Source organism: Rutilus rutilus (genome assembly GCF_951802725.1).
Source record: "Rutilus rutilus genome assembly, chromosome: 24".
NCBI classification, from domain to species: domain Eukaryota; kingdom Metazoa; phylum Chordata; class Actinopteri; order Cypriniformes; family Leuciscidae; genus Rutilus; species Rutilus rutilus.
Window position 1 is genome coordinate 5,831,391 of NC_140228.1, and position 20,778 is coordinate 5,852,168.

General features: G+C 38.9%; 2 protein-coding genes across 4 annotated transcripts; both read left to right on the forward strand.

Moving 5' to 3' along the window:
• The first annotated feature begins 297 nt into the window (after positions 1–297).
• fam171a2b (family with sequence similarity 171 member A2b) lies at positions 298–9,912 on the forward strand. The gene is made up of 8 exons (XM_084399529.1): positions 298–512; positions 1,181–1,408; positions 1,574–1,666; positions 4,444–4,596; positions 4,715–4,894; positions 5,026–5,139; positions 5,227–5,353; positions 6,192–9,912. The coding sequence occupies exons 1-8, from the start codon at positions 416–418 to the stop codon at positions 7,747–7,749; spliced, it is 2,550 nt and encodes an 849-aa protein (XP_084255655.1). The 5' UTR covers positions 298–415; the 3' UTR covers positions 7,750–9,912.
• A 532-nt stretch (positions 9,913–10,444) lies between these two features.
• On the forward strand, positions 10,445–13,785 carry dcakd (dephospho-CoA kinase domain containing). 3 transcript variants are annotated; one of them, XM_084399566.1, is made up of 5 exons: positions 10,445–10,887; positions 11,457–11,569; positions 11,664–11,867; positions 11,957–12,044; positions 12,805–13,785. In XM_084399566.1, exons 2-5 carry the CDS (start codon positions 11,458–11,460, stop codon positions 13,088–13,090), a joined length of 690 nt encoding a protein of 229 aa, XP_084255692.1. In that variant the 5' UTR covers positions 10,445–10,887; position 11,457; the 3' UTR covers positions 13,091–13,785. The 3 variants fall into 3 exon arrangements, with proteins under 3 accessions (XP_084255692.1, XP_084255691.1, XP_084255693.1); XM_084399565.1 differs by having other exon boundaries at positions 10,821–11,004; XM_084399567.1 differs by lacking the exon at positions 10,445–10,887 and adding an exon at positions 11,106–11,129.
• Positions 13,786–20,778: the final 6,993 nt, after the last annotated feature.

The window sequence follows — 20,778 nt, forward strand, 5'->3', positions numbered from 1 at the left end:
ACATTGGATACATTTATACATTTAGATTATTAACATTTACAATAGCTACATGACAACTTGCCCCAACCAGACATTTATGGTCCGGAGAACCTCTCACGAGGTAATTATTTCACAACCTTTATTATATATACCTCAGAAAAACACCGAGGACCGGACCACGGTGAACTCCTAGTTTTAAGAACTCCCCTTTATGCAAACAGAACAGATTCCCAAAACAAACAATATTGATGTAGCGTGTGATTTTTAAAAGCACCGCTCAATTTGACCACACGAGGCCGCTGTTTTTCCTCTTCCACTGACAATGACAGGCGGCAGCGCAGCATCCCGCAGCACACAGAAGGATGCTGGCGACCATGTCTGAAAAAACACATACACAAATGGCTGACGAGGTGGAAACAGCGATGTAGCTTTGAAAATGCCATCCTTTTTGGTCTCTCGTTTTCTTTTCTTTCTATTTTTGTCCAGTTTTAAAGGGATAGCTGGCAAATCGATCCCTGAAAGGGAAGCTCTCGGTGAGTAGAGAATAAAGGGGCGCATAGCGGGTCTGGATGAGGGAGTGGTGGGCTATTTTATTTGTAAAACATCGAGCAAACGAGCTAAATATAAATGCAAAAGCATATTACTTGATTGCATCAGCCTCTGATTGCTAAATGCAAATTCTGAAATGCAGATTTTGACGAATTTTACTCTAAATGCATCGCATGGCTTTATAGACCAGAAACAATAAGTGCATATTATTGCAATACTGGCCTTTCCCTGTTAGAAATTCCTAAGCTATTGGCTGGACGAAAAAGCATACTGAATCTAAACAGCTTTTGGTGTGCATGTCAATTATGCAAATCTAAGATTTACTGAGGCCCACTGGCAGCTCATTACAGGCGCATTATAAGTGTGCTTATTTATTACTTCAGCTGTCTATATGATTGCATGCTATTGTTCCAGAGTGGGCTGAGAATGCTGTTTGAGAGCTGCATCATATTTTTTTTATGAGAATCATGAAGCTGTCTGTGTTCAAATCTAAGAGGTTTCTATACCCATTGGGTCTTTTAGTGCATCATATAATAGGTTAAAAGGAGCATTTGTTATATTTGATGTTTGACTTCCTATTTCTGATCGTAAATATGTCTGGTAATGCTATTGCCATGCATCTGGTCATGTGATATTGTTTTATCCCTCTCAGAGGTGCAGGTGAGGGTCCAGGTGTTTGACGGCGGTGATCTTTCACCCCTGTCCAACGCTGCTATTACGGTTCATGGGAACCAGAGTGTGCTGGCACAAAGCAAAGCAGGCAGTGATGGCGTACAGGTGGTCAGCTTTCTGTACCGCACAGGAACATGGGTAATCATTACAGCATCTCAGAGAGATTACCTCACCAGCTCAGTGCCATGGCACGCCAGCCGCGTACCCTGTGAGTAGACACTAACCTAAAGAGAATACATTATACATCTTGTAAAAATTTGCTAATTCTGATATTTTGTAAGTGAAGTTTATATTGATGTCCATCAGTGTGGCATAACAGACATCTGTGCCCATTTTATTTGACTTTTTTTAAACAAATCTCTCTCTCTGTTAGTATATGCCTCTGTCAGTCTTTACCTGATGGCCCAGAAGCCTGGCACACTGATCCTATATGATGATGTCATCCAGGTCTTTCATGGCTCCCCAAGTAAGAAAACATCTGTGACCTTTAAAGCAACTTGTATATATATACACACGATTATAGCAAAATCCATATCACAAAGTATACGATTATTATTGAGGATTGTGGATTACGAAAAAGTGACATTGAGTCGGCACATGCATGGCATGTGTCCATATATCAATATTTTCTTCTCCTTAAAGCTTTCAGCTTATGTCAACCTGACACTTCAGTTTCCTGCAGCTGTCACCATAGCAACAGCAGAAATATTCTAATGCCATTACAGAATCTTTTGGCATCTGAATCTGCTATCTAATTGCTCCAATTCCACTATAATCATAGGGCATATATTGTGGAGTAAAGACAGCCATTGTAAGGTTATCTGTGACGTGCTTTGGAGAGGCTTACATTTCACAAAATATTAGAACAAAGGACATGAATTGCCTAACTGGCAACCCAGCTATGTAGCATACATCACATTTAGTGATTTAGCATACGCTTTTATCCAGCGCAGAGATGGCCTTAGTTGTCATACACGCTCATTAGAAGACATTTCTATGCCAAAATACACTTGGTTTCCAAACTTAAGAATTCAGTCTACTATATAATCATATAATAATGTTGGTTTACACAAACTCTTGTATAAAAATATTGTATACCCATACGTAACATCAAAAAAGGAACATTTTTGAAAAAGACTGTATAAACATTCTATTCTGGTCCATTTCAGTTTTGGCCATTAATGAACATTTCTGTGCGACTTCAAAGTCTCCAAATAATGTGAAAAATAAATAAATCAATCAATCTCAAATACCATTGATTTATCAAGAAACACATTTAGGCCCAGACTTTTTAATTATGTGGCATATAAATCTCTATAATAAAAGTTATAGAGTCCTACAGTCGGGTTCCGGAAATTGAAACTGATTTTGAATGATAACTTATAAACCTTTAAAGACAGACCTACTGTGAGCTACACAGTTGTTAATCAATGGTATTTGCTTCTGTTGAAGCTGTCATCCCGCATAATTTCAATTTAGTTTTAAAATAATCGTGTTTAACAGTGGAATTTGTGGTGAAAAACTACATTTCCCATGATGCTGTACAGAAAATTCCACCAATCAGAGAGTCGAAACAATCAACACTCTTAAGCTCAGTCCACTCCCATGAAGCACTGTGAATGATGTTATCGAGTCGATCTTTCTACGCTCTCAAAATACTTAAATATTTGTATATATTTGCATATTTTGCAATACATTTTAAATATATTGTTTATGTATATAATCAACATTTGTAAATGAGAAGTTTTATGTTTCTCCATCGTTTTTAATTCGGACATTTTAATTTAAATTTTATGCTGTTCGCAATGCTTCATTGTAGTTCTTTCCCTCACTAAATACGTAAAGTACACAATCTTGTACCTTTGTATTTTTGTCCCATTTTCAAAAACCTTTTTGTTTCAAATTAAAGTTTGTAGTGATTCACCTCATAGCTGATCCCATTGCATGAAAATGTCACTTTATGAGTTTTTTTAACATTAATATGAGTTCCCCTAGCCTGCCTATGGTCCCCCAGTGGCTAGACGTTTTGATGGGTGTAAACGAAGCCCTGGGTATTTTTGAGAAAATGAAAGCTCAGACGGGCGAATCTAGAAATCTTCCCTTTATGTCGTCATAAGGGGAAAGGTCACCTCCCCTTTCTCTTCTTTGCCCGCAAAGAGAATTTGGCCCGCCCATGAGAAAATGAGCTGCGTGAGCGCGATATTGGTAATTCCTCGAGAGACATCATGGCTTGCAAACGAGCGGAGCATGGCAGTTGCTCAGTGTTTGGATGTACAAATGAACACAAAAGTATTTTTTAGTTCCTTCATCCGAGCCTCTGAAGAACCAGTGGGTTATGTGAATTTCTGATGTGTAATTGTTCAAGTTCAAACAGATAATCTTTCTCTCAAAGTCGTTCAATTCTGTTTATGCATCAGTAAATCAAGCCAGTGACTAAACGATCAACTTCACATCGTTTCTCTTAGTAGGATGAAAATAATCGTACTTAAACTGTGATTAAAATATATACAGGAAGCGATCAAAGAACAATCCCTTTCCAATCGCCCAAGCTGTCAATCACACAGCGCGAGTTTATCTGGACACTTGCCAAAACTCGTTATGAAATCAATGACGCTGCTACGCTGCACAACGAAGCTCTTACTGTACTTACCTCATGTTTGCATTGGTGAAAGCATTTGTGAGAGTGCAGAAACTGCGTTGCAATGATAAGATCTTCATTCACGCGATCAACAGACTGTCATCAATGCTCATCACTGCAACCTTTTATGTGATGGGAATAGATCTAAATACTTAAAAAAACTTCTCACGATTCGTTAATCCCGATAGCTGTAATAGTAAAAACGTATAATAGCTGTAATAGTAAAAGTTCTCGAGAGAGTTCCACATGTAATGCTAGCTATTTCATATGCAAGCATGTCAGCCAATCACAGCAGTGGGCGTTTACACTGAAGTCTCACAGCAGACACGCCCCTTCAAACAGAGCGTTCAAATCAGAGGCTAAAATCAGGCTTAGGAAATATGCCTTTTATTTCTAAATTATAACAACTTTTGATCTAAAAAACATACTAACATTATAAGGGCACCCCAGGAAACATTCTAAAATAATAAAATAATCCATGCAATGGGACCTTTAAAAAATACTTTTTTTAAAATCCCTATGTGACAAATGAATGGAAAAAATACCATTTGTCGCTGAAAAAGTGGGCGGGTGCTAATGTACTCTATTACTGTTTAAACCTCCAGGTGGGCGGAGCCAGCCATGGCTGCAAGTTCCAAGGCGGAGCCTACAGTTGAACTCCTCCTACACAGAACTGACCGCAGTTTTAACAACAGCCAGAGAGCAGAATGAAATCAACTCATTCCCTTATCCACTCGCTCTGGAACCAAACAACACAGGTCCGAAAAACACTACAGTCTTTCTATATAAGACTAAAAATTGTGAGATAAGAGAGTCTTAGTATGAAAGAGATCTGTAGACAATACAGTTTATTTATGATGGTGTAACTGTGCTAAGGAGGAGAGAATGGCTGGACGGACCTGACAACGATAGCAGCGGTCAGTGCACAACTGTTTGACCGCGAGGGTCGAGCGGTTGAGGTCACCGAGCCCGTTCATATCTCCGTGCCTCTGCCTTCTGACACTCGCATACGATCTGCCACCAGCATTCCTGTATGGATGTACGACACCAAGACAGGTATGTACTATCATGCTTAAGACACCTTAAAGACATGCTTTTATTTAACAAAGTCCTCCAGAAAGTCCTGCTAAAGCCCAATCAATGCTAGCTCATCATTTTGTAAATAATGCTACGTGTTTGTTCCCTAGGACTATGGGTACGAAATGGAACAGGATTTATCACTCGAGAGGGATCACAGCTAACGTGGGACTTCACTGCCTCCCAGCTTGGCTACTGGATCGCAGCCTTCCGTTCTTCAGCAGGTAATATACTCAAATGCAACCGCATTGGTTTCATTTACCACATTTAAAGCATACGAATGCTGAGCATGCTTTGTATTTGAACACTAGGCTCAGGTTTGTCTCACCCAGGCCTGAGGGACATCACAGCTTACCACACCTTCTTCCTGCTGTCCATCCTGGGATCTCTGGCACTGCTGGTACTAGTGTTACTCTGTGTCCTACTCTACTACTGCAGGTGTGTACTAATTTGTCTAAATCCTGTTTAATTATAAACAAAATAGGCTCATTGGAAGAACATGCCTCCACCTACATTTATTTTAACCAAAAGCGTATTTATACATACCAAGTGTGCCGCACACGTACTGAAAAGTGAAGCCAAAGCATTTCGATCGCCCCCTGGTGACTGACTGCAGTATAGGTCTTGCTAAACCCTGTCCTCTCCATGTAATCAAATGGGATGCAAGCCAAGCTAAAAAATGTAATTACATTTCAAATGATTTTTTCCCCAAAGATTGTTTATTGTCATTTTAGGTAGCTCTCATCACGCAGATGTATGTTCAGGTGTTCGTTTTCCCAATAAGTTTGGTTTTAGTTAGTTTTTTGATGCGATAAAAAGGGGTAACATCATGATTGACAGCTATACTTGTGATTGAGTCAGTGGAAGTGTGGGCGGTACCTTGAGCCCGCGGGTCCACCTCAGGATCAGTTTCCAGCTGAAATGAACAGTAGTGGCAGTAAAACACCAGCAACGTTTAATCCATTTCTCACAAATTTTGATTTAAGGGGCAGATTATTGATTAATAAAGTTCCTTACACAATAGTATGTTATTATGACCTCAAAACACTTTTACCTTATGTGTATGATTTGTAAACAAATAAGTTTTGAAATTTGCAAACTAAAATGGCATGGTTGCTTCAGGAAATGCATTTTCATCTTACGTTTGCTTAACATTTCGGTTAGTGTAGGTGGTACTTTAGTTTCAAACGCAATATAGCATTAATCATTTAGCACCACACATTTAAGTTCAACTGCCACGATACAAGATTGCTAAATGTCAATATTTATTTTCCAGACGAAGGTGTCTGAAGCCCCGACGGCAGCAGAAACAGATTCAAGCTCCATCTGGTTTGAACGGATCCAAGCGGGACCAAGGCACCTCCATGTCCCACTTGAACCTCATCTGTGGTGGCCATGCTGAACCCGCTGCCTCCAATGGCAACTTGGATGCCAACAAATCCGAAGGATCCCCATCCCATGCCTTCAAGAGTGCTCGGGAAGAGTTTACCAGAAACATTCCTGCCCATAAGCTTCGGCATTCCTCTAAGACCAAGCAGTCCAAAGGTGCCCAAAGAAATGCAGAGAGTTTCCCCATGAAGGTGCATCGAGCCACAGATACAAGCAATCTGGACAGCAATCTTCTACATGAGGACTACGGCCTCAACTACAGCCCTGGCGAGAAGGACGACTATCGCCGGAGGCACGTTGTCAATGATAACCGCGGCTACACGTCTGATCCGCCTTCTCCACCAATTGTTGACAAGCCACCGGAGTACTCGCAGGTTTTGCAAGGGCCAGATCACCTTGCTCGTCCAACGTCACTCAACACGCAACCAGGTCAGATTATATTCTGCAGCTCACTGGATCAGATGAAGGAGAATATGTACCGTTCTATGGTACCAACTCTTGTGATCCCGGCCCACTACATGAGGCTCTCGTCAGAGTTCGGTGCCACAGATCAGGGAAAGGATGGAGCGAACCAGGCAGACAGAGACGGACAGAATTCACAGGGAACCAGCAGCGGGATTCAAGGCCAAAACCACCAAGGCCAGACCCCTGGTTCAGGTCATTCAGAAGCCCAGCAAGGTGCATCTCCAGCAGGCTCAGATGATAGTGTTTGGCCCTCAAGTGGAACACCAGGACCGGTTCACATCCCTGTTTTGTTCAACGACTCCACCATTTCGCAGATGAATGGGGAGCTGCAAGCCCTCACAGAGAAGAAGCTTCTGGAGCTGGGGGTGAAGCAACATCCTCGTGCCTGGTTCATATCACTCGACGGCCGTGCCAACGCTCACGTACGCCACTCATACATAGATGTAGGCGCTGATCTCGGCCATGGAGGCACGCACAGCGGAAACCACAGCGCACAAAGCACATTGAGCGCCCCTGCCGGGAGCAGTAAGGACCGAAACGGCGATACAAGTCTCCATGATACCCAACATGAGCGCAAATCCGCGTCCGGTCGCAAGACCAAAGAGGAACACCACGGAAGCGGACGCAAGGGCCACGGAGGAAACAGCGGTACAAGTGGTGGGAAGCACTACTTTAAACCAACCTATCATGACCCTCTGGACCTCAGTGGAGGAGTGAGCCGCATGGGGGCCAGTTCGCCACTGGAAAACCCTTTGACCCCTCTTTTGGATGACGGTCCCGAGGAACCAAGGGGGTCTTCAATGCCGAGAAGGGGTCGAAGCAGAGGTAACAGCTCACGTAGTAGCAACAGCGAAACGCAACGTGACTCTGTCACCAGCCCAGAAGATGACAACGACCTTGACGATAAAGATGAGAACAAGAAAAGTCCCTGGCAGCGTATTGAAGAGCGCCCACTTATGGTGTTTAATGCCAAGAAGTAGAGTGAGAAAATCAATCCCAGCAGCTGCCTTGACCAATTAGACAAACTAAAGATGTGTTCGAATTGATAATGACTCGAATTGAAAGTTTTACAAATGTCACCCAAAAATGCTCACACACAGACTTCATTATTTGTGTCTTGATAATTTGATAGACGTTTCCAAAAAAAGAAGAAGGGCGAGTGCATTCAAATAAAGCACAACACATCAACACACAAAGAGGAAGACTTTGTCTTACAGTCTACGGTCATTTCCAAACCAATTAGACTCTTACAAACTATTGGATCCAAAAGTACCTTTTCACTCTCAATGATTTGGGGATAAATAACTTTTTGAATGGATGGATTTTAGCTTGTGTTGGATCAAGAACTTGATGTCTCCGCAACTTCATGTTAAACTTTAGAGACCTGTTTCCTTATGTTCTAATGCAGTATATTTATTGGTATCCCTTCGTTCTTCTACCTTCAATACTCATAATTTTGATGTCAATTCCTCATTCAATCTTCCATCTGACATTTACAGTTCAGATTTCAAACATTCCAGTTTTTTTACCGTTAGTCCTTAATTATCTTAAGTAGATTGAGGAAAATTATATTAAGGCTTTTTATGTTCACATTTATGTGTGATGTGATGTTATAGCAATTTCTGTAAGTTATTGCATAATGCATTTTGAGTTATTGTAATATGAATTTTTCACTCCAATGCACATAGTTTAAACCTAGCACTTGAAGATTTGTTTAGGAAAAGCTGATTCCAAATTAAGTTTTTCAATGGGATCCTGTTCTCACTTACAATGAAAAAGCATTGACTGTGATACAGTAGAAATTAATGTATATTCCCCACAATTAGCATTTTTAGCCGGCCTTTCATTTGTTTAAAAGAGAGCCATTTGCATTTTGTGTATATGTATGATAGCCTATATGTGCATGAGAAAATTAGTATAGGACAACAGATTTTTTATGCCAACAAATTAAAATAGACACTATTCAAGCATGAAGGTGGATACTAAATGCATCTTATAGTGATGCCTAATGGGAAGAAATTTGCCAAAATTTCAAATGCCAATTTGAAATATTCTATACCAGTTTACAGGCCAAAACTTTCCCAGCGCTGTTAATATTCACGCTGTCTGTAACTTGCATTGACTGTGACAAAAAAATCTGACTTTGCTCATTTTAAAAAGCCATTCAGATATTAAAAGCTAGTAATTTATGACACTTCTTAATTTGTTACTTTTCTATGTACAATTTTTACAAAAACATTATTATTTGACTCGTGTTAACCATCATCAAAACAAGCACAACACTTTACGCAACATTTTATGAATAATTAAGGCAGATTTACAGGGTACCGTATGGAGCATGGCGGCTGAGACACTCGAGAGCTATTTGATGACTATCAAACATGATAGAAAGAGACTTTAACAAAAATAGCTCTGCTCATGCTGATCTGATGCCAATCACATGTATACCAGTGATTAATGCTGTCTCTTGCAATGACTGTCAACTCACAGCAAATGACAGCGCTGTTGCAACATGTCTCATATGTGTGTCACTTGTTTGGCAACCCTTCCTTTCTTCCTTAAACAAACTTGACTGGAACTGAGATTAAGCTCTGGAGTATTCATCACTAAGTTGGCGATTAAGCGTGAGACTTAAAATCTATGTAGTAGCTGTTGTTGTGGAATTCTACAGAGGATTATCTGCTGTAAGTGCTGAAACCCCTAATCCTTACATAGTCTCAAAATGTATAAAAACTCACCCACAGTTTCACTGAGTTTAGTGCACACTGTTTTTAGCACGAGTTTTACTCAAACCAATAAGAGCTGAAATCAAAAGCCATTCACTTCCTCCATATGTCCTGTGGGTAATTTACACAGGAAATCTCGATATGCCTTTGTCAATGTACATGTGGTGCTCTAAAACACATTTCCCTCTGTACTGTGTAAATATTTCTCTCTTTGACTGATTATGAATATGGCTCTGATGACATTATAATGTTGTTTCCATTGTGCACAACAGCTTTGCTTAATTGTTCTAAAATCATGTCAGATGGATCTTTTGCAATTTTATAATTTGTTCATAATATCCTATCACATGTGAAATGGACTGTTTCACTTCTGATGTGTCCGAAAGTCATGTGCTATAAAATAAAGAAATTCCATTTCTTGTGGGTTTTTCCCTTCATTTCTCTTAAATATGAAACTGAAATTTTGGTCTACAGAGCAGATAAGCTGTCAATCATCTTTTGAGTATAGATGTTTATTTTTTTTTAACTTTCATTGCCCTCATATAATACGAGCTAATGCAATGGATCACTACAAAAATGTAGAAAAATTGCATTGATGTGATGTGTTGTTCTTTTTTAAATAATATGAACAAATTTCACACAAAGATTTCACAATAATGAGACTAGATACTGATAGAAATACATTTTATGTACCCAGAATTCAAATGTTTTTCTTCCTGAAAGTCTGGTTGTCTTGATAACATCTGATCTAAATCATATATACTTCCACGCCTTAGGGCAAGCTTAAAAATGCAATGACCTTTCTCCGAATTTCTAGCTCTAATTAAACATGGTCAGAGCTGCTAATCAAAGTCTGCATGCTCTTGAAAAGTAGATTCAGGTGTGTTTGATCAGGACTAACTAGTAGATCCAGTTCAAGGTTGACCATCTGTGTTTGTGTTTCATCTCTAAGGCAGGGTGGTGTGAATCGTGTGATCTATGGTTAAAAACATGGACAAAACAACCAAGAGTTGTAGATTAAAAGCCGATTGATCCAGCATCTACCAAGCTTACAGCAGTGGGATAATAAAACGACTAAATGTCAGAATAGAACAAGTTTTTTTAAGAAAGCCTCTTGGAAATCAGCCATTTCTACTCTTGCTTCAACATACTTTAGGCCTGTCTGTCATTGCTGCATACATACCACAGCCAATGGTAAACCAGTTTGTTGGTTCAGGCAGGGATTAATCAACCATTATGTATGGGAGAAGATGTAGAAGTTTCACTTTAAAATGTGTACTTCACATTCTCAAGACTTGTCGTCGCGCTCCAGGCCTCGTGGCCGCGCTAATGTTCTGTGTTGAACGATTTACCAAGAGGAGGAAGAGAAAAACATTGCTTTCAAGCGAACAGGTCAATGTTATGCACACAAATAATGGGAATATATTTATCTAGTATTATTAAAGAGTCGTCAAACCCTTTAGAAACCTTCCATTAAGCGCGAGATTTGTGTTTTGGGGTTTCTTTGAGGTTCGTCTTTATTTTCGTTTAAATGTATATGCAGAAACGCTTTTATAATCTCTGTTTACAGCATATGAAGTAGGTCATTGCTGTTGGGTAACTGCGTTTTCTGTATATTTGTAACATTTTAAAATGTCAGTAGTGTTTATTAACATTTATAATCACATTATTGTTGTGGTTTGAGTGATTTTAAGCCAAGCAAAATTTGTCAACTGATTTAACTTGTGTTTTACCGCTCAATGTACAGATATAAACAAGTCGACAATCATAATGTTAGTTATTATCATTAGAAATGCTGTTTGAGTCTGTCATGTTTCCTACTGCTCTTATAAATGCATATTAATGAGCCCAAATTTCAATTTAAATTCCAGTGGTGGCCGCTTGAGAGCGCCAATGATCAATATTCTTGAGCCACATACTGTAAATGATAATGGGTAAATGATGCTTTCTGTCTGTTTCAGCATGTTTCTGGTGGGGTTAACCGGAGGGATCGCCTCAGGGAAGAGCACAGTGTCTTCTCAACTCAAAGAGCTGGGATGTCCTGTCATCGATGCAGATCTGGTTGCCCGAAAAGGTGTTAAGTACTGTTTTTATATATGGTGTATGTGTGTGCGTGTGTATATATATATGTGTGTGCTTTATTTGTGTGATTTTTCTCTGTGCTTCAGTGGTGAAGCCCCAGAGCCCAGCGTACAGACTGATTTTGCGGCACTTTGGACAGGAAATTTTGTTAGACAATGGCGAGATTGACAGACAGAAACTGGGACAGATAATCTTCTCTAACCCAGAGAAACGAAGACTTCTGAACTCCATCACACACCCAGAAATACATAAAGAAATGTTCAAGCAAATACTGCTGTACTTCATCAAAGGTACACTCACACACATGCATAAAACAAAGCAGATCACGAGTATCGAGCATGAGTCTCGTGAATAAGCGCTTGTGTTTGTTGTGCTTTAGGATACAGGTATGTGATTTTGGACGTGCCGCTGCTTTTCGAAACTCGACGTCTCACTCGGTTCCTAACCCACACTGTTGTCGTATACTGGTATGATATACATACACATTTTTATATCTTTTAGTTTCTCTGTTTTTCATAGCAACATTGTAACGCGAGTCAGATTGGGTTGGTTACTTTAAAGTAGTTTTTAACGCAGATAATAATGTTATTTTAGTATGATTTATGTACCAATAAAATATTTATTAATATTTTGAATTAGCTTTTATTTTAATTCTATAGGTTTTCATTTTCATTTTAGTTAACTTTTTCGTAATTTAATGTTCCTTTATATATATTTTTTATAACTTTTTTCAGCTGCCAATTTCTAATTTTAATGTATATTTGCGTTTACTTTTCCAGCTTTGCAATCATTTTTTAAATAGTTTTAGGTAACACTTTATGAGTAACACTTTATTTTAAGGTGACGTAGTTACTACATGTACTTACTATAGTAATAACAGTAAATTATGCATAATTACAAATAAATAACCCTAAACCAAAACAAAATATTACTGTGTTCTTGAGTAAGTACAATATAACTACGTCACCTTACACTTTGAGGTGTCATTGTTACAGTGTAATTATATATTTTAGCACTGAGTAATATTAAGCAACTACATGTACTTACTATAGGGTTATGTTAGGATTAGGGTTTGGTTAAGGGTTAGTTGCATGTAATTATGCATAATTTACTGTTATTACTACGGTAAGTACAAGTAACATATGTAACAAGGACACTGTAAAAAAATGTTTTACCAAGTGTAAGCCAACACTGAGATCTCCCCCTGACGAGTGTGTATTTTGGCAGTGATCCGGCGACGCAGCTGTCCCGACTCATGCAGAGGGATGGTCTGAGTCAGGAGGAGGCCGAAAAGAGAACTGGCGCTCAGATGCCCCTCAAAGAGAAGCGTGGACTGGCCAGTCACGTGATCGAGAACTCGGGCTCTCGCGAGGACACTCACAGACAGGTCCTGCGACTGCACACCAAGCTGGAGGACTCCATGGAGTTTCTGGTCGTCAGGGCGGTCGCCGTGGCAGCCGTCGCCGGGCTCGGCGGTCTGTTCCTGTATACAGTCAGACTGCTCGTCTCTTAGCAAACATACAGAACTCCATGGCGATACGCCTTAAAGGGATAGTTCCCCCAAAACTGAACATCTGTCATCATTTACTCCTGTATGCATTCCTTGCTTTTTGAAGAATGCCAAACAACATTGGACCCCATTGACTTTCACACTAAGGCCTAATCCTGGCTTAATCTAACGCCTAACTCATACAGGTTTGGAATGACATGATGACGAGTAAATGATGACAGAATATTAATTTCAGTCTGAAAACAATAAAGAATAGGATTTTATATTTCAGCATTTTTCTGTTAGGGTTTTATTGGATGTCTAACCTCACTCGACCTCACCATCGACAGCTAGTTTGCAGCCTGAGCTACATCTATGAAATCTCCATATTGACGGTTACTGTACGCAGCTGTGTTACGTGATTTCTGTGGATTGTACGGGACCTCTAGCGCCCCGTGATATGAGCGCCATCATAGCACAGTACAGGCTGCGTAACTATCAACACTATAATTGTGATTAATCTTAAATATAACATATTGTATAAAATAGAACTGACAACAATGCAATTTTTATTTTGATTTTTTTTACCTCAACACACATTTATTTGTTAATTATGAATTCACGCTTTCATAAAATGGAACACATGTATCAGTATCTTCTGCTGCTCTTTGTGAACATCATATTTTGGTCTATATCTAAATTAAACAGATACAACATAATCTGCTGTACTAAATTCACTCTTTGTGATGCTAAATGACCCATGCAGTGATTTGCATATGTCAAACGGGTAAATATTTACATGTCAACAGGAGAATCACACTTTGACATAAGCAAAAGTCAGAGAGTTGAATTATGCAAGTTTTTATGCAGAGTCCAGATGGGAGAATTATGCAAGTTTTTGTTGCAGTTGTTACTTTAAAGAGCTAATTTTGACCTGATTTGACCTATAAAAAATAGTTTTGTAGGTATAAATGATCATATTTAGGTTGGTTCAGTGATTTTTTCAGATCTCTTAAGCAGCAGGTTTAGTTGATGCAGATACATTAGAAAGAGCGTATATGTTCCTCTCGCAGTGTAATATACATGTGCATCAGACGGACACACAGACAGATATGGCAGTTGTGAGTTCTCTCTCTGTCTTCTTCACTCACTTCGCTTCATCTTCAGGCTTGGCCCATGGTGATGTTCTCTGACTTTAATAAGCTGTTCTTATGCTAACACAGAGTGACGCGGGCCAGCGGCCCTGCACAGTAAGACCTCTGTGTGTGTGTGTGAGAGAGAGAGAGATGGTCAAGGTTTTAAGATTGTGCATCTGTCTTAATGGAATGGATGATGATGGTGTGTGTGTGTGTGAGAGAGAGAGCGCAGGACTGTCAGAGTGCTTTAGTCTATGTTCATCTGAAACAGAATCAAGCGTCTGCATATCAAGATGTAAAGTAACGAGAATGAAAAGTAAACTTTTTGAACACTGTCACTTTGGGAAATGTTACTTACGAGTGAAATTCACAGAAATATCAACCGCAAAAATCACAAGAAACAAAATAAGAAATTATGTCTTTGGCATAAAAGAAATGAAGCCTAATTATTATTATTATTATTATTATTTTGCATAGTGATGACATTGTTTTTTATCCCATTTGAGCACATTTCCCACCAAAATTCTCATTAATGCATCCAGAAGTCTTTTTTTTCTTCCATTAATTACAAAGTACAGTTGCATTTTTAATACTTCAAAATGTATATATATATATACACACACTGTATATGGTGCTGTCAAACCGAATAATTGCGATTATTTGCATCTAACGTAAACGCTTGTAAATATATAATATTTGCGTGTGTATACATACACACACATATATATGTACAGTGGATACGGAAAATATTCATACCCCCGGTAAATATGATCAAAAATGGCTGTAAAAAATAAATCTTTCATTCAAAAAATGTGATCTTTCATTCAAAAAAATTGGCAAAAATCTAACCTTTCATTGAAGTAAAAGAATTCAAATTGGGGGGGGGGGGAAATCACATTATGAAATAAATGTTTTTCTCCAAAACACGTTGGCCACAATTATTCATACCCCTAGAATGTTTTATGAATAAAATATCTCTGAAGTATATTCCCATTAATATGTACCTTTTTTTAGCACACCAGGGGGACTAGGAACATGAAATTGTCCAGCCATGACTTCTTGTTTCACAGGATTTTAAATATGAGGAAACACAAAGGCCAAATTCCCTTAATCATCCATCACAGTGAGTAAAACCAAATAATACAGTTCTGATTTGCAGCAAAAGATTGTTGAGCTTCACAAAATAAAATCCCAGTAACTGAGCAGATTGTGAAATACTCAGACCGGCTCGTCTGGCACCAACAACCATGCCACGCTCAAAATTGCTTAAATCACCTTTCTTTCCCATTCTGACATTCAGTTTGGAGTTCAGGAGATTTTCTTGACCAGGACCACAACCCTAAATGCATTGAAGCAACTGCCATGTGATTGGTTGATTAGATAATTGCATTAATGAGAAATTGAACAGGTGTTCCTAATAATCCTTTAGGTGAGTGTATATACACACATACATACAAACTTTTATATTAGATGCGATTGATCGCAACAGCACTAATATATATATATATATACACACACACATTTATGTAATTAAAAATACAGGAAAAACAGTAATATTGTGAAATATTATTATTACATTATATTGTTATATCATAAAATAAGCTGTTTTCTATTTTTCAAAAAAGAAATTTAATTCTGTGATCAAAGCTGAATTTTCTGCAACATTACTGCAGTCTTCAGTGCATGATCTTTCAGAAATCATTCTAATATGCTGATTCTACAATTTTCTAATCATAATCAGTGTTGAAAACAGATGTGCGGAAAAGAAAACAGATTCTTTGGTGAATAGAAAGTTCAAAAGAACAGCAAATAGAATTGAAATATCTTGTAATTGAATAACCTTGAAATTATCTTGAATTTGAATAATCTTTACAATCACTTTTGATTAATTTAATGCATTCTTGAAGATTTTTTTTTTTTTGGAAAATGGTGAACTGGTGGATAATTAAAAAATTCTTATTGGTCCTAAAAATAAGCATTTTCATCAAGTTTTTTTTTCTTTTAACTGTGAGGAGACCCAGAGATGTTCATGAAGGTTTTCATGAGATCCGCCCTTACACAGCTGGTTTGTGGTTTGTATGGGATGGCCGGCAACAGTGAAGCATTTGAGTCCGTTTACTGGGTGTAACTGTGTGTGTGTGTGTGTGTGTGTATGTATGTGTGTGTCCTGTAGATATGCCCCCCCCCCCCCCTTTCTCTCGCCTGCGGGTGTGTCCACATCATAACACACTGTCGCTGGTCGAGTCACCCAGCCCTATCACACCAACTCAGCTGGAAAACACCCACCTAATGAGAAGTGACAGCTGCTTTGTGTGTGTTTGTCAGCGAGCGTGGATTCCGGGGTGTATGCCGGGACTTATTTGATATACCGAATTTGACTTCTTAAAATATGGTGATAAAAGTGCACATCAGGGCTTGAGTGAATAAGCGTGTTTCCATGAATTCTTGGCAACACTTGTAATCATTTTCATTAAGAAAATTCACCAACATGACCTCCCAGACTGCAACATAGTGTCGGCCCAGATCCGGCCCACATCTGGTACGCGTTGAGTCCACATGTACCAGATCTGGCCCGGATCTGGGCCGACACTATGTTGCTGTCTGGATAATGCTATTCTACATGCATCTACTTGAGCTCTTAAAGGTATAGTTCACCCAAACATGACATTTCTGTCATCATTTACTCACTCTCATCTCATGTCGTTCCAATCCTGTGTGAAACACAAAGGTCCATGCATTAAAAATCAATGGCTTACGATTTTGTTAGATTCCAAAAGTTATCTGCTGAATAATAAAATGCATACAGGTTTGGATAGACATGGTGAGTAATTGATGACAGGATTTTCATTTTTGGGTGAACTATCCCTTTAATGTGTCCCGAGAATATGCAATCCGTTTAATAGTAATATCAGAAACATGAATTTGCACCTCTGGAACAATCTGAGAGCACATTTCACACTATCATTGCATCAAGTAAATCTAAATTACAGCTACAGTACGTGACATTAGATCCCAGCAGCGCTTCCGTTTGTCATTTACAGTCTGGAAGCTGTTGGAGCAGATAAACCATCAGCTGGCACTTTACATGAGCCACATGCAGCCCACCTGCCAGTCTGAGCACAGCGGGCCGGCGTCTCGCTCACAGCTAAAGGTGAGATCTGTTACTCGTCTGACTTCTGTGAACTCACGTCAAACTGAGACTGAGCTGCTGCTGGTGTCATTGGCGATGAGAGGATGGACAAACTAATGTCCTCATCTGCTTTGCACCACGTCTACCTGAAGCCTTGACATTGCAAACTGACATTTACATGAACTGAGTTACTCAAAAGTCTGGGAGGAGATTGCTAATATAATTCCACCAATCACAACCAGCCCCGCCCCTTCATCACAGACAGCAAGCCACGCCCATCCTCCGTTTCCACGCCACTTTACATGGCCTGGTTTCACACACAGGGCTTAGATTAAGCCAGGATTAGGCTTTAGTTCAATTAGGACATTTAAGTAGCTTTTATAAACATGCCTTAGAAAAAACCATTACTGATGTGCATCTTGAGACTAAACAATGGCTCTGAGTGACAGATTTTAAGATATTTCAGTGCAAGTTGCTTTTAGTTAAAACAGCTCAAACATGCATTTAAGTCTGGGACTAGGTTTAAACCTTGTCTGTGAAACCGGGGCTATATCCACCTTATGTTTCAATGCGGATGTAAGGTGTTTTGTACAGCTAAAAATAACTGGAAGCGAATGACACAAGAAGCCAGACATATTAAAATGACAAATAACCGCACCCGTGCTTACATGAAAAATAAGGTGGATATATATGAGAATTTTTATGAGAAACTTTTGTCTTTTGAAGTAAAAAAAGGTGAAAACATACTGTAACTTTCAGAAAATGTCCTCCTTAGACCAAAAAAAGCATATACTGAAGCCATAATATAGCATATGTTAAGCCAATCTTTTGTTAAAGGTGACATCTCAATGTTTAAAATGGCGACTATGGGAACGGAAGTCCCGCCTTACGTTTACTGTAATTTTTGATACAGTAGGCCTACATTGTTGTCAGATTTTATTCCCGATTAAAAAAATTAGTGATGGCGAAAACAAACATTTTATTTCAGCTAGCTAACATTTCAAAACATTTATTTAGTTTAACTTGATACTAAAAAAATTAAACTGAAATAAGAAAATTAATAAGGCACATTGACATAAAAATGACAAAACACAACAAAATGACTAAAACTTAAATTAAAATGTATTTTATTATAATAAAGTACATTTAGGTTTCAATAACGTTTTATTTTACAATTAATTCAATTAAAAACTAATTCAAAATTCGAATAAAATATATAGTAGTATCTAAATTATACCAAAAACAGACTGGTTTTACAACTAATTATTTGACAACCTTTTATTCTAAATATTATATAGTAGATGGGAGTTGCATGGCTAAAATTAGGCTACTACTTGGGTTTTTTTTACAAATAAGCCCGCAATGTGATGACTTGCCTTATTAAATATTCTTATTTTCATCATCAGTTTTATCATTTCGGTCTGCATCTCCACAGTTTGATGTTGTGGAGGCTGTTATTAAAGGATGGAGCAGTTAAAAACTAAATTCAGCTCCACAGCAGCCCATGTGTGAGTGCAACAATTTGCTAAAACTCATTTCACATGTGAAAAAGGAGGTTACATGAAAGTCTTAAAGGCAACCATGCAGGAAACTAGTCATGCTAGTCTAAATTATTACTGAAATTACACTGTAGAAATGTTGATTGCCCCTTTATTTTAAGGTGACGTATGTTATACATTGTACTTAGGCCTACTCAAATAAGTACTGGGTAATATTAGTTAACATGTTCTCACGGTTAGGGTTTGGTTTATGGTTTGGTATAAATGCTACAATATTCCATAAAACCCCCCCAAGAATTGTCCATTTTGATTTCATGAGGACTTTAACAAGTGCATATGACAATTCCCAACTTTAAACAGAGATTCCTGGTATCAGTAAGATCTCTAAATAACATTACTGAAGATCTTGCACAGTCTCTGATGAGAGCGCTGGTAATGTAAGCAGGTGTCCCGCTGTAGTCTCAAGTCTGTCTCGGTGAGATAAGAAAACTGGGCTTATCAAAGGGGTCTGGAAATGTCATCGCAATCTTATGCACAAAAATCACCTTCATCTATATCTTTATAAAAACAACCCCACATTGACTCGATCCGCTGATTTACACCGCTTCTAACTAGCAGGGCTGACTGTGATCTTTAACAGCTTAATCCATGAAAAATAAGGGATTATTCTATTCTATGCGATTGTGATTTGCTTTGGCAAAAGCTCAACAGGCTATGCATTACGTATTATCGTCATGTTTCCTCATGCTTTTTCCCCGCGGGAAGCTTGTTATTGGCAGATCTCAGTCTGTGAATTGTTTGTGTTCAGAGCGCAGACAGTTACCTTTCTCACCTGTCAGTCATCGGCTGTTTGTTTTCCATCCTCCGTGTTTGATGTGCGCGTCGGCGGGTATCTTTGTGTCTGAGATGACATTCTGATTGCGATGACTCTAATTTGAGGATACACACAGACACCCTCAGAGGAAAGGGGCAGGGGTTTATGGGTAGTAGACTGACCTCTCCTTGATGTTTGGTTATTGGCTATTTAGCAGACGCTTCTTTTCATGCGCTGCGACTTCAGTGCACTTACCCGAAGGGCAGTCCTGGGGTCAAACGCCCTGCTCAAGGCCACAGTGGTCGAGGGGCAACTTTCCAGGTCATCATTTGCCCTTTCTGGGACCTACTGTACAACTTTATTGTTTCCCAGCGGTGCTCAGATTTATAATGAGCTTAAAGAAAGTTGGCTTTCAACTGGAAGGGGCCTTCTTTCCATCTAACGTAATGACTGGCTCTCTGACATGTTTGATTCTGATGGGTCGGTCGCGGCATTCCGAAAGTCCGTTATTTTCCAATAACGAAATAATGGAATTCCGAAAATGATGTCATCAATAGCAATGCTGTATAAAAACCACTCATCCAGGTATTTGCCAGCGCTTCTTTCATGTCTCTCGTATCATGCCATGGATGGACGCTCTCTCTCTCTCTCTCGTTTCATTCAGAAGCAGCGAGTGCCATCTGTCGCCTCTGTTATCGACTGTATTTACTGTAAAATAAACCGGAGGACTTCAGTAATATTGTTGAAGTGTTCGTCTTGCGGCTAGAACGATTGTTTTGTACATTGTAATAATGGATTATAAGATAATAAACAGGTAAGATTTTAAAGTTGGCATGAAACAGAAATGATGTATAACTGAGTGAAACGGCTTCTCGTACAAGAACAAATGTAGGGCGGGGCTTGATTTTGTCCAGCTGGATTTGATTGGATGGTTGTGGTTTGCTATTGGTGGATCTCATGTGAGTGACAGGTTGCCCCGCCCTCATGCCAGTAAACACGTAAGAGGGAGGGGAACTTATTTTGATTAAAGATAACAAGGCACCTAAATTAAATATATATATATATATATATATATATATATATATAAAAACAGATAACTCATTTATAATAAATGCTGCAATGGAAAAATAAGA

Coding starts and splice junctions, on each gene's coding strand:
- fam171a2b (XM_084399529.1), top strand. CDS start 416: ATGCCATCCTTTTTGGTCTCTCGTTTTCTTTTCTTTCTATTTTTGTCC. Junction 1,667..4,443: donor GGTCTTTCATGGCTCCCCAA/GTAAGAAAACAT, acceptor TTAAACCTCCAG/GTGGGCGGAGCCAGCCATGG. Junction 5,140..5,226: donor AGCCTTCCGTTCTTCAGCAG/GTAATATACTCA, acceptor TTTGAACACTAG/GCTCAGGTTTGTCTCACCCA.
- dcakd (XM_084399566.1), top strand. CDS start 11,458: ATGTTTCTGGTGGGGTTAACCGGAGGGATCGCCTCAGGGAAGAGCACA. Junction 11,570..11,663: donor AGATCTGGTTGCCCGAAAAG/GTGTTAAGTACT, acceptor TCTGTGCTTCAG/TGGTGAAGCCCCAGAGCCCA. Junction 12,045..12,804: donor CACACTGTTGTCGTATACTG/GTATGATATACA, acceptor GTATTTTGGCAG/TGATCCGGCGACGCAGCTGT.